The sequence below is a fragment of the Panthera onca genome, chromosome C2 (assembly GCF_046562875.1).
Source record: "Panthera onca isolate mPanOnc1 chromosome C2, mPanOnc1 haplotype 2, whole genome shotgun sequence".
In the NCBI taxonomy this organism is placed as follows: domain Eukaryota; kingdom Metazoa; phylum Chordata; class Mammalia; order Carnivora; family Felidae; genus Panthera; species Panthera onca.
In genome coordinates this window covers 10734939-10749068 of record NC_138347.1, presented here as the reverse complement: position 1 = coordinate 10749068, position 14130 = coordinate 10734939, and the positions used below count along the sequence as shown (strand labels likewise).

Genomic DNA, 14130 nt, shown 5'->3' with positions numbered 1-14130 from the left:
TCCAGTAATATAATCATGGCCGTTAAAGTGGGGTCGTTGATAAAGACAAAACAAATACTTTCGGAGTATCTCGTGCCTTCAGATACTAGTACAGACACTGCTGTGCTGTATTTAACACCTCACCGCATCCAGGAAAGGTGAACGCACCCCCTCGCCCTCCTTTTACAGACTGAAGATGAAGCTTGGAATCTCGGCCACAGCCCTCGAGGTGACCAAGCCGCTACTGAGGCATGTACCACCCCGTTCTGTCCTCTGCACGATGGCCCCCCCACCCCAGCAACTGCGGGGAGTCATCCCCCCCATACAATGTCTCTACCTCCCACCCCACCTCACTCACGCCACCGTCTCAGGCGGGCTCACCACGTGGAGGACCAGGTCATTTTCCCCAACTTGCTCTACACAACTGAAATGCTCCAAACGGGGAGGCTACAAAGTATTCTGCCGATGAGCAGTTATTTCCCAGTACGTGTCAAGAATAAATATTCGGCAAAACAGAGCAAATTAGGGTCAAAGTGTTAGCCCCCTGCAAATGTATTGACCATTTCAAAGAAATACACCACTTCAGGATTGATTTTAAAAATAAAAACAGTCTGAAAATCCTGTGTCGGGATCAACAGGGGGCTGAGTTTGAAGGCTACGTTCACCCCAGGACAGGGGCTCCCATGTGAGAGAACACGTCCTGCTGCACAGGTCTGGAGACCGATCTGCCAGCACAAGCTTTACTTTTATAAGTAGTCTATGTGGTAACCTAAAACGGAAGCCAGCTCAGAAAATTCCCATTATCTCTGAAATGGTGTCTGATTCATCTGAATGAGTTCCCTTTGTATTTCTTTATGCTGATAACTTGAATGTTTATTTTGAGACAGAGAGAGAGAGCACGTGTGCAAGAACGTGCATGTGGGGGAGGTCCAGAGAGAGAGGGAGAGAGAGAATCCCAAGCAGGCTCTACACTGTCAGCAAGGAGCCTGATGCGGGCCTCGATCCCACAAACCCTGAGATCATGACCTGAGCTGAAATCAAGAGTCAGATGCTCAACCGACTGAGCCACCCGGGTGCCCCTTTGTTGATGATTGTTTTAACTATTATTTTTTTATTTTTTTAAGTTTATTTATTTATTTATTTTGAGAGAGACAGAGAGTGCAGGAGGGGTAGAGAGAGTGAGGGAGAGAGAGAATCCCAAGCAGGCTCTACACTGTCAGCAAGGAGCCTGATGCGGGCCTCGATCCCACAAACCCTGAGATCATGACCTGAGCTGAAATCAAGAGTCAGATGCTCAACCGACTGAGCCACCCGGGTGCCCCTTTGTTGATGATTGTTTTAACTATTATTTTTTTATTTTTTTAAGTTTATTTATTTATTTATTTTGAGAGAGACAGAGAGTGCAGGAGGGGTAGAGAGAGTGAGGGAGAGAGAGAATCCCAAGCAGGCTCTACACTGTCAGCAAGGAGCCTGATGTGGGCCTCGATCCCACAAACCGTGAGATCATGAACTGAGCGGAGACCAAGAGTCCGACACTTAACCGACTGAGCCACCCAGGTGCCCCTCCGCTGATAATTGGAGTCACAGTCCCGACAAACCTCAAACCCGAGCCTGAGGCAGAGGAAGTGCCAAACTCGAACCAGGCATGGCTGGAGTAGGAGGACCACATGCCCCTGTGCTTCCTGTTCCCACCGAAGGCCCGGCATCGCCCAGCGGCAGGGAAGGGGCCACTCGGGAGGTGGCTCTCGCTCCCTTGGTCTTCTGTGGGCAGGGGAGGCGGTCCCTCCGCGTGAAAGTTTCAACTACAAACTAATCTTTAAATAGCTTCTTTTGCGGTACAGGCGTGACTTCTTCCTGCTGAAAATGCACTTTCTGTCCTGATGCCTGAATTAAAGTCTAAGTCAACAGACGGGCTCCATCGCAGAACATACGCGAAGTTACTTCCCCCTGGTGGCCAGTGCTGGTGTTTTGAACAGCATGGGACTGGCTCAGGGGCAAAGCTCTCTGCCTCTCGGGCCAGGAGAGGCCCCGGATACCCTGCTCTGTGGCAGCCCCCTAACAGTGGCACTGGGACAGTTTTGCCTGTCCTGGCTGACTTATCTCTAGCTGTCCTCATTATTCATGTGCTCTGGGTTCTTTGGGTGGGGCGGGGGTGGGAGAGGGGAGGACGTTACTTCCGGGGAATTACACGGGCAGTAGTACAAAAGGCAGCAGGTAGGGGCCAGGAGACCTGTTCTAGTTCCAGCCAATGTCCCGGGAGCACCCCTGAGGAGACATCATCCCCTCTCTGAGCCTTGATTCCTCCTGAGAGAAAAGCAGGGTGTAGGCTGAGGGGCCCTTCCTGCCCTGGTTCTGCGAGAGTGCCCACGGTCAGAGGCCCAGTTGCAGCGGGATTCTATGTGCTGAGTAGTTTTGCAAAGGGGGAAGAAGACTTCTTCTACAAAAGAGGCAAAGATAGTATTTTTCTTAGAAGGTTGTAAGAAGGATTAAATGATGTGCTGGGTACCCCGGGGGGCTCAGTCGGTTAAGCGCCTCACTTGGGCTCAGGACATGATCTCACGGTTTGTGAGCTCGAGCCCCGTGTCGGGCTCTGCACTGACAGTGTGGAGCCTTCTTGGGATCCTCTCTCTCTCCCTATCTCTCTCTCAAAATAAACAAATAAACTTAAAAAAAAATAAATGATGTGCATAAAATATTTGGAACAAATGGTGCTTCATAAACAGGGTGCTATCATTAATTGTACTTTATCATCCAAACTTAAGAGTCAAAGGGGTACGACTGATAACTTTCCCGGGACGACGGGCATAAATCAGACGTGCAAATGGGACATATTGTCACCTGTCAATAAGTAATAGCCATCAGGAGATTTGGAAAAGTCCCAAGTAAGCAAGAGACTGTAAGAACAAACATTTCACATAAGTGGTCCGGCCCTGTGAGGCTCTCTTTGGCAGACCCTCCAATGCTGCATGGACAGAATCAATGCAGCGGTCAGTTAAACGCCCTCTGACACAGGTTTCTTTCACATCAGCCCCATGTAAATTTCTAAGTGACTGAAATTCACGTCCTCTGCAGTTACAAACCCGCAGACAGGCCTCTCACTGACCAGTGTAGGACTCGAGTATGGGTGTGAAGGAAGCAGAATATGTCACCCCCCCAAGTATCCCTCTTTGACATGAAAGTTATTTTGAGCTGAAGGCAATAAAGTTCTATCTCCTCCCTCTTTTTCTGCCTAAAGGCAGCATGTAAAGTCTCCTTTTACTGGAGACAACTCCAGACTCTTTATCAGCCCAGAGAAGACACCAGAGGAACCTTACTCCTCCCACATCTTTACCTTTCCACAGTCGGCTGCCCTTGGAAGCCTGAAATGGCTTTTCTCTGCCCTGTCGTTCCTCTGCAAGTATGTCGTTCTTTGTTCAAGAGGATTGATAAGCCGAGTTCCATTCCGCTGAGGCTTCTCCCTTGTGACATGCACGGCACCCAGTAATAACGGTCTGTTTTTTCTCTTATTAATCTGTCTTTTTGTTAAAGAGCCGCAGCCGAAAACCCAGGATGAGTGGAGGTCAGGTTCTGCCTCCCCTACAGGTGGGAGAGCCGGATGGAAAACTACATTCACACTAGAGAAATTCCCTTCTTGAGCAACTTCCTGCTTGGAAAAGTCTGATTTTAACATGTGGGCGTGCTGGGGAGCAAAGGGCAAATGGGCCCTGTTCTAACCATGTGCCACTGATGTAAGAGTGTAAAGCCACCCATATCGTTTCGAGAGGCAGAAATGGCCTCACAGACATTATCCAATTCAACCTGCTCACTTTATAGAGGAAGCGACTGAGGTTTGGTTAAATAACTTGCCCAACGACATGTGGTTTTTTATGGATCTACTAAGTGCTTTGGTTACGTTGACCAACTGACCATAACACACAGGAATCAAAAGTTAATTCTGCGTCTTTGCTGCTAACCTGTGAGCCCCACGAAGGTGGGGATGGTTGGTGTCTGTCACTCACCAAAGGCTGTCTAGGGCTGCGCCCCCTCATGCTGATGTCACCATGACCGTGGGGTGGGGATGACTGTCTTCATTCTGCAACCAAGGAGGCGGGGCCTTGGGGCGGGTGGGAGACTCACCTGGGGTCCCAGGACTGGTTCTGAAACCAGCACAGTGCTCAGAATAGGCATCCAGTAAACGTTTGTTGAATGAATGGATGAACGAATGAATGAACGAACAGACGAACGAATGAATGAATGAATGAATGAATGAATGAAGTGATGGAGCCAAGGTTCAAATCCAGGTCTTTCTGGCTCCAGCGCCCAGGCCCTGCCTTCTGCTTGAACACAAGAACATCACTATGGCTGTCACTGATATACCAAGAGCACTCAGATACACCGTTAAGTATAAATAAATGGCTGAAGGAGTAACAGAGCTGTAACTCATCTGAACCTCCGTTTCCTGTGGATAAAAATACTTTCTTCACCGAGCAGCCCTGGGGTTTCAATAAGATGTGAAAGACATGAAAAATTCATGTGCAGAGCTGTACTCTGTAAGATGACGAGGGCCCAAGCTCTGGAGGTTGCCAAAACGAGGCTTGAATCAGAGGACCAGCACTTCCTGGCTATGCGACCTAGGACAGGCTACTTGGCCTCTGCTGGCCTCAGTCTCCACATCTGTGCAATGGGGATGTTATTGCACCTATTGTGCAGAGTTCTTATAAGAAGATGAAAAGAAATATATTACACATAAAAAAACTTCACCGTAATGAATGGGAACTACTTTATCATCTTTAAAATAAAGCAGAGAGGCGCCTGGGTGGCTCAGTCAGTTAAGCATCTGACTCCTGATCCGTTAAGCCCCCTGCCCCTTGCGTGTGATTTCGGCTCAGGTCATGATCTTACAGTTCGTGAGTTTGAGCCCTGTGTTGGGTTCTGCACTGACCACGTGGAGCCTGCATGGGATGGGATTCTCTCTCTCCCCCTGCCCCTCCCCAGCTCACACACACACACACACACACACACACACACACACACACACACTCTCCCTCTCTCTCTCTCTCTCTCCCTCCCTCCCTCTCTCTCTCAGAAATAAACTTAGTAAATAAATAAAATAAAGCAGGAAGTTTAACAAAAAAATATAAAGGGGGGAAGGAAAACACGCTACTGTTACGTTGAGCGAAAACAAATCCAAACTCAGCTATCTGAACTAACCGACACTTTCATTTTTTAAATCTGAATTCAGGCCAGCCTCAAATACTTGTTCCTATGGCGTTGATTAGGACTAACACAGGAGTTTCACCCCACACCTGCTGAAATTAGCACCGAAAGGAAAAATACTGTCCTGACCCTTCCCAACGTCAATGGGTCCAGTTTCCCGAGCTCTCCTTTCAGAAACGGAGTGGCTAACAGCTTTTGATACTGTAGAAACCTAATAACCGAGCTATAATCCTATCAATGGGGTATTTTATGTTCAGTGGTGCCACCTAAAACTGTGGAGAAAAGGACTTTTATAGGGTTGAAGCTTAAAAAAAAAAACAAAAACAAAACAGATTAGAAAAAACCTTCATAAGCACTTGAGGGTTAGCTGCTCCAAGAAGTCAGAAGAGTTTACAAAGAAAACAGTGTCCTAACAGATGAGCTCCCGCGGCAGGCAGCCTGAGATGGCCCAGGGACCTCCACCTCCCGGGAGTCCCGCCCTGGTGGGCGCCCCCTGCCCCTGGCACGGCCTCACTTCTCACCCACAGAGCAGAGCAAAAGTGGCGGGGTTCCTTCCGCTCTGAGGTTAGGACTGCGGATCCCCCGCCTGTCACGTGCCCTTCCTCGCTCGCTCGAGGGAAGCCAGCTGCCAGGCTGGGAGGTGCCCTGTGGAGACGCCCACGTGGCAAGGAGACCGGGGAGGCCTCTGGCCAACAGCCACCAAGGAGGTGAGGCCCTCAGCCCAGGAGCCCCCCAGAAAGGCAATCCTGCGGCCAACCACGTGAGGGAGGCTGGAAGCAGACACTCCTTCTGCGTGGCCTTCGGAGGAGGCCGACCTGGAGGGAGAGGCGCCAAGCAAAGCCGTCCCTGGAATCCTGACCCTCAGAAACCGTGGGATAATGAAATGTATTGTTTTCAAGCGCTATGTTGGGGCGCCTGGGCGGCTCGGTGGGTGAAGCGTCGGACTCTTGCTTTCGGCTCAGGTCAAGGTCACGGTTCGTGGGTTCGAGCCTCACGTCGGGCTCGGTGCTGACACCGAGGAGCCTGCTTGGGATTCTCTCTCTCTCTCCCTCTCTCTGCCCCTCCCCAACTCTCTCTAAAGAAACGACCATGTTTTGAGTCAGTTTGTCGCACAGCTGTAGATAACTGATACACCAACGCAGGTGGTTATGTTTACTCCGTCCTAGTCAGTGATAAGCATTTTATGTACATCGTAACACGTACTGTCACCACCCCCACTTTACAGGTGGGGAAACTAAGGCACGGTGGGAGAAACAGCATCCTCAGACTCCCACTGTGGACCCGCGTGGTGAAGGTTTGCTTCAGACCCGTGCCCTCTGCTAGCGGGCGGCACTGTCTCTTCTCGCGCACACTTCAGTGGGGAGGGGAGCATATTAAACCCCATCAAATCTTTTGACATTAAAAAAACATAAGTAGGGGCGCCTGGGTGGCTCAGTCGGTTGAGCGTCCGACTTCGGCTCAGGTCATGATCTCGCGGTTCGTGAGTTCGAGCCCCGCGTCGGGCTCTGTGCTGACGGCTCAGAGCCTGGAGACTGCTTCGGATTCTGCGTCTCCCTCTCTCTCTGCCCCTCCCCTGCTCACGCTCGCTCTCAAAAATAAATAAACATTAAAAAAAAAAAAAGAAAAGAAAAGAAAAAAGAAAAAAGTTTGCTGTCACAGCCGAATTGTATTTCAAATGACTGGCATTCGCCCCCCCAGCCCTTGAAAGGGGTCCTGACGATCGGCACCGAAAATGTGGGCCGCGGGCCTATCTCCGCTGCCACCCTCAATGCACACACTGATGTGCGACACTGCTGTGTGTGCACAGCTGGCTGCTGCCCCCCAGGAGTGATGCAGTCACGCAGCCCGGCAAACGGGTCCCCTCAGGCGGCGGGGATGACAAGCGTGGGCTGGACTGTCTGAGGACCTTTTTCAAAAGTCAAGAGGCGACGAACACAACCTGAAATGTGGACACAGGAATCAGACGCCAGCAGCTTCTGCTTTAGCCACTCTGTCCTCTCACGAGGCCGGTTTGTGTTTTGTTCCCTTTGGGGACTGTCTTGGGGCCTGGAAAGTCCTGGCTGCAGGGCAGTGACAGCGGATGCTACCGCTGCTGAGTGCCCGGTGGTAGGGGACAGAGCTGAAAGCGACCCACACACTTGCTCCCACGACGGGTGACGGGGAGGGGCCCAAGGAACCTCACGGATATAAAAAATCATTTGATTCATGTAAGAGTCAGAAATTCTAAAATTAGGGATATAGTGAATAAATTCTAAAATAAACTTTGCACGGATGAAACACACGGTTGGGGTTTTTGTGGGCTTTTTTTGTTTTTTGTTTTTAACATAGAACATGCTGAACATTTCCAAAGAAATTAAACCATACCATATTGGTTTACCGTCACTCTACTCTTTGGGGGTGGGTGTCGGGGCCGGTTTACACACGGTTCAAGTTTGAGAAACCACATGCCTCCGACACTCGGGTGAGGCTAAAAATGGCCTGAGAATGCCTGGATTTGACACTGCAGAGGAAGCCGACTGCCGCTGTCCAGATGGAATGTCGCATCTCACGACACGCTGCCACAGACTGACTTGTAACAGAAAGAGGCAGAAACACGGCCAAGGGCCCACAGTCTTGGGAGCAGAAGTCAGCCCCCAAGTAGCATCAGCCGTGCTACCCCGGACACGGACACTAAAACCATCTCCATCATCCAATTCCTATTGAATGGTATCCTGTCTACAAAAATCGGTTCTGGGAAGACAAGTCCAGCATGTGACATCTGGAGACTGAGCAGCCGCGGAAAGGGAGGCGCACAGAGGCGAAGGGAGGCAACCCCAGGTTAAAGCACACACCCCGATCCTGCGTGTCACCTCCCAAAGGCTAGGGCTCTAGGGCAGACAGCCAATCACCCTGCTTTCCAGCTACGAGGTCAGACACCACTCAGAGAAGGGAGGCGTCAGACCACGAGCCTGACTTCGAGTTTAGACATGAGGCAATCGAGGCACGGATCTGGCTCAAAATGGAACCCAGCGGCCAATTACTCAAGGATCTTTTCATGGCCCAACAACGCCTCCGGTCAGGCAAAACCCCTTCCAGGTAGGACAACGGTCCCCAACCTGGACTCCCCATTAGAATCACCTGGGGGAGCTTCCCGGGCAATTCTTTCCAGGCGGTTCCCAGTCCCTGAGACTGCAGCTGGTCAGGGCGGCCCGGGTCTGGACGATTTTAGAGCTCCCCAGGGACTCTTGTGTATGTAGCTAAGGTGCGATCAGTCGTCTCTGATAGACAGAAATCAAAGCCACCACTCAAACTCCTTTTAGGGCTCTCGGAATATTTCCTGTTATTAAAAGAAAGTCATGTCTGTATCACGAATCTTAAGTGGGCATCTGTTTTAAGGAAGGTGAGTTTATTCACTAGAGAAGAGTCATTTTTTTGATGATTAATATGTTCTGACTTAGCCTTTGGGCAAAGCGCTAGCAACCTAATACACAGGGGTGCCTGGGTGGCTCAGGTGGTCGGGCATCCGACTTTGGCTCAGGTCAGGATCTCCTGATTCACGAGTACAAGCCTTGCTTCGGGCCGTATGCTGCTGTCAGCACAGAGCCCGCTTCGGATCCTCTGTTTCCCCACACCCCCTCCTCGGCCCCTCCCCCCCTCAAAAATCAATAAACATTAAAAAGAATCAAATATGCATTCATCTTGCAGACAACAGATAAAGCGGTATTCGTTTCTATTACCGTATGGAACTATATTTGCTGCTGGGAAACTCACAGAGCATTTTTTGAGAACTCCTCTAAGTTTCTAGTTAGCTTTTATTCTAGGGAACCAGTGGACCACTGCCGACAAGCCAAAGCACCTCTAATTACTGCTTCAAAGTGCTGCTTTGCTTTCTCAGTAAAGCAAAAACAGTCTTGCAGAAAGAGGACGGTAATGGGATATGCTACATTAATATTTGTACAACAGGAACTAATTTTATTTTCATAAAAGTCTTCATTCATTTGTAATGGTGCAAATCTCTAGTAATATTACTTGAAATTAATGACCATACAGCTTCAGTTAGGTGTTAGATAAGCATTTAATGAACATGTTCATTATAAGTTATTTACAGCATCGATGATGACCCAGCTAATAGAAACAAATTCTACCTATCAGACCTAACTGTCAGGGCTAGAAAATGACCTCTGATATACATTCCCAAATGAATTGGTGCCTCAGGTCGATTTCTTTCTTTCGGGACTAAGAGAATAATACGAGCCTGGGTGAACAGTCCGGCACAGCCCTTTTCCTTCCCACCATCTGCCATGGTCTGGGTGTTTGTGGTCCCCCCAGTTTTGCATGCCGACATCTTAACCCCTGAAGGTGATGGTATTAGCAGATGAGGACTTTAGGGGGGTATTTAGGTCAAGGATGGAGCCCTCTGGCTGGGACCAGTGCCCTTATGAAAGAGCCCCCCGCCCCAGCTCCCCATCCCTGCCATGGCTTCAGGACACAGCGAGAAGTCTGCATTCCAGAAGAGGGCTGTCACCCGTGCTGGCCTCTGGAATGGTGAGGAATAAATGTCTGTTGTTTATTTATTTTATTTCATTTTTTAATTTTTTATGTTTATTTTATTTTTGAGAGAGAGAGAGAGAGAGAGACAGGCTGCGAACGGGGGAGCGGCCGAGAAAGAAGGAGACACAGAATCTGAAGAGGCTCCAGGCTGAGTTGTCAGCACAGAGGCCGACGCGGGGCTCGAACTCCTGAACTGCGAGATCGTGACCTGAGCTGAAGTCGGACGCTTAACTGACTGAGGCACCCAGGCCCCCCATGTCTGTTACTTATAAGCCACTCAGTCTGTGGCATTTTGTTCCAGCGTCCCCTAACAAGCTAAGCCACCATCACTCATCCAGGTGGCCTTCTAAGAGGCTGTTGAATGAGAGGGGACCACCAGACACCCTACCCCCTGCTGGCCCTGCGACTTCTGTCAGCAATGCAGTTAGCGGCATGCCCACTAGGGGTCAGACCACACTGACCTGATGGAGAAGGACATATTCATTACACCACCTTTGGGTGATCTGGCCCGGTTGGGAGAGAGAAAAGCCTTTAAACTAATAAGGCTGTCAGAGGCCACACCTTCCCACCTAGAGGGATGGTTTTAGCTAAAGGAGAAATCTCTTTTTACTGGAAGGCTCACCGAAGGCCACACGGGGATTTCTGCTCTCACCGCCTCGGTTGCCAGAACTACTTGCCCTCCGAGCCTCTGACTAGCCCAGTGAATTTTGCGTCTTTGCCAATTGTTTGACATCTTACAGGACCCTATGGATGCACAACCAAAGCTCATAAAGCTCCCCCACCCCCATTCTGACAGACTCAAATAGAGTCTCTGTCCTTTGGTCCATCTCCAACACCCCATCGGAGTCCAAACACTTCCAAAGCTCCCTGGGACAAGGAAAGGCAAGAGCCGCCTAGGGGGTCTCCTTGCTTCCTCTCTTGACCCCCCGACTCTCCTTGTCCAAGAGACCTTCTCCACTCGGCTTGGCTGTTAGAATAACATCTGAATCCCTCCCATGGCCACCAAGGCCCCTCATGGAACCATTCCCCCCCGGCTGTGTCGAACCTCAGTCTCCCCCTACCATCTCCCACTCGGCCACGAGGGCCCCTTTGCGCCTTCTGAATTCACTCAGCTCACCACTGCCTCGGAACTTCTGTATTGGCTGTTCCCTCTGCCTGGAGGCCAGCCACGTGAGATCTGCACCGGGAGCTTCCTCCTGCCAGCCCAGTCCGAGCTGTGCAGAGACACCTTCCAGGGCCACTCCATCTAAAGTGGCCCCGTGCTGACTCCTCTCTGCACGTCCTCTTTGCCTGCACCGTCCCCAGGGCCCTTCTCTGCCCTCTCTCCCCTTCTCCGGGCTCTGGAAGGCTGAGCCCACCTATGGGACTGTATTGTTCGGGGCCCCCCTGCCTCCTGGCTGCCAGCTGGCTTCAGCCAAGGAGATCAGAAAGCCAGGGCAAGCGGGGGGTATTTCCTCCCTGCCAGTCCCTGCCACAGCATCTCAATCCCATCCCTTCACATCTGCCTCTCCTGCCGGGCCGCTGCTCTCCCCAGGCTCTAGCAATGCCACTTCCTCCCCTCGATACCACCCCCCCCCCCCCAGGGGACTCTCTTAGTCCTGCTGCGATTAATCAGTTCTTTACTAAAACCCCTTCAACCACCACAGTGCTCCCGTGAGGACTGATTCTGACTCAGCCCCCATCCTCCCCTGGGTGGCTCTCTAGCCTACAATCCTATGTTACTTTCTCCATTGCACTTCATACTATCTGAAATGACCTTGTTCCCTTATATTCCTCTGTTACCTAACCCCCCCCCCCCTTTCAACCACTAGAACATCAGCAGGAAGCTCACTGTGTTCGCCCCTCTACTCACTGGGCCCAAAACAGTGCCTGGAACGTAGTAAGCACTCGATAAACCGCAAAAGAATAAATGAAGGAATGAACGGTAGCCCACTGCCTGTTCAAAATATCCCCTCCTTAGTAAGCCCTTCCCCGATCGTCATTACTAAAACATCAATCTCCCTCCCCTCCCAGACCTCCACTCCTTCCTCCCCTATCTCCTCCTTCCTACTTTTTCCTATAGCACTGTCGCCTCGTGACAGACTCAATATTTGTTCACTGTCTGTTGCCGCCCACAAAAAGGTCAGCCCCGAAAGGCAGACTTGCTGTTCCATTCACTGCTGTGCCCTCAGAGCCCAGAATAGCGCCTGGCCCAAGCAGAGTTGCCAACATTTGTTATAAACGAATAGCTGGCAAAGCGGACCAAATTTCATACAAAGCGATCTCAGGAATGTCCCCCACACTTAACTGGGAAAACTGGAAAACTACGAATTGCTAGACACCCAAGCAAATAAATGCAGTCTCACATGACCTGACCTGGCTCCATCAGAAGGACAGCCTCGGACCCCCGGGGAAAGAGACCTGAAATGCTAGTTAGACCTTGGCCGCGGGAAGAGACAAGGTTTGAGAGTAAGACGAGCGGGACCCCGCACTTACGACAACTGTTGCTTTAGAAAGCACGCACAGGAAGTTGCCTAAGCACACGGCCCTTGTGAATCCTTTCTGAAAGTGGATGGGCACATAAATTACAAATCAATGGGACTCCAGCACACCATTCTCGGCTCCACAGTGGCGTACCTCTTGGCAACAGCCTCCTACTACAAGTTCATAGACAGTATACGCAGACCCAGAGCCAAGCATGGAAAGCATCGCTTTTTTTGACGGCTGCTCTCCTCCTGAGACATATCTCTTAGAGACAGGCTTTATTCTGCAACGCCTGCGTTGTCCAAATCCTATTCTGCACACTAATTGTAGATTGGAAATAGATTCCTCCTCCCTGCCACCACCATTGATTACTCATACCTGCCCCCTCACTCTCCTAAATTTCTAAACTGGGTGGATTAAAAAAAAAAAAATCAACTCCCCATGTATAGCGTGTCCCAATGGTGGCAAGTCACCCCTTCAGAGAGCAAGATTCCCGACTGTTCTAAAGGCCTAGAGAATGGGTCCCTTCCCCTCAACACCATTTGACCGAAACTGGCCAGCCACAGGATAATGAGCAACCACAGATCCTCACCCAAACATTGGTTTTTCTTCCAAGAGTGCAGATTGAGAATGCAGAGACGCTGTCCTATTTATGAACAGTGAGTCACGTCGCCGCTCCACGTCTGTTTCCTCCTCCCGGTGAATGAGGGGAGCCCCTTCCCCAAAGGAGTAAGTGCCGCCCGAGCTACCTTACATGCCCCGGGGGTGGCCCTGCGAGCTCCCGGACACGCCGGGTGCTAATTCATCCCGAGACTGTCTCTTACTTCACTCCCCCCAACCCCTACTCTCCCCACCCGAGTGGACACCCGGGGGCAGGCGCTTGTCTGCGAGGTGGTGACCGGCCACCGTCAAAGGCGAGGCGCTGAAAGCCCCCCTGCGGGTTGCGCGCGCGGCCCGGCAGGTGCTCAGGGACCCGGGACCCTCCGGGAGCGCGCCCCCGCCCCACCGGGCCGTGAGTGGACCGCGGCAAGGCGGCCGGGGGCATCGCCACGTCCCCGAGGGTCGCCTCCCGGCCCCGCCGGTGGCCCGGGCTGGAGAGGCTGCCCCGGGCCGGCCGGGACCTGGGCGCCGCGACCCGCGCCGCCTCCTCCGGGCAACAAGTGTCCGCCCTCCACCCGACGGCCCGCCCGGCCCGGCCCTCACCCGGCACAGGCCGTCCACGAACACGCGCGGGTCCAGGTGGCAGGCGATGGTGGCGCTGGGCAGGTCCTGCAGGTCCACCTCTTCCATCTCGCAGTCGATGAAGCTCCAGTCGCCGCCGCCCTCGTCGGCCTCGGCCGCCCCCGAGAACTGCGCGAAGGGCCGCAGCGTCACCCCCGGCTGCGCTCGCGCCTCGGCCGCCTCGGCCGCCGCCCGGAGCCGGGGCCCGGCCACGGCGTCCTCCATCCCCGCGCCCGAGCCCGCGCGCTCCCGTCGGCTGAGCCGGGCTCGTGCGCGCGCCCCTCGCGCTCTCCCGCGCGCCGACCCGGCGGTTAACCGCCTCGGGCTCTCGTCTCAGCCGGCGGCGATCACCACGGCTCCCCCGGACGCGGCCTCCGCGCGCCGGCCCCGCCCAGCCCCGGGGGCGGAGCTCGGGAAGGACACAGCCGCGGGGCCCTTTAAGACCGGCCCCCCGCTGGGTGATTGTATCCCGCCCTCCCAGGAGGGAAAGCCAATAAAGGAACGGGATTCTCCTCACGTGATCCTCATTCGGCCGCCCTCACCCCGAAGCCTTACGGTGGCCATGCTGGTTGGGGGCACGGGCCTCGTCAACCAGTGCCGCTTTGCAGCCGGCTGGTGTCACCTGAAAGGCGCAAGGCTGCGTCTTGGGCGCCGGGATGGTAGCTGGAGAGGCAGCGCTTCTCTGGTTCCCAGGCGGTGACGCTTTGAGGCACAAAGGCCAACTTTGGGGGATTTAAGCGA

At 52.6% G+C, this 14130-nt stretch overlaps 1 protein-coding gene across 1 annotated transcript in view; it reads right to left on the bottom strand.

Moving 5' to 3' along the window:
• The window catches only part of RCAN1 (regulator of calcineurin 1), a 99483-nt gene extending 85706 nt beyond the window's left edge, over positions 1-13777 (bottom strand). The window contains exon 1 of the mRNA XM_060640447.3: positions 13372-13777. Within this exon, the coding sequence (XP_060496430.1) occupies positions 13372-13614 (243 nt within the window). The 5' untranslated portion in view covers positions 13615-13777. The remainder of the gene's footprint in view (positions 1-13371) is intronic.
• Between the last annotated feature and the right edge of the window lie 353 nt (positions 13778-14130).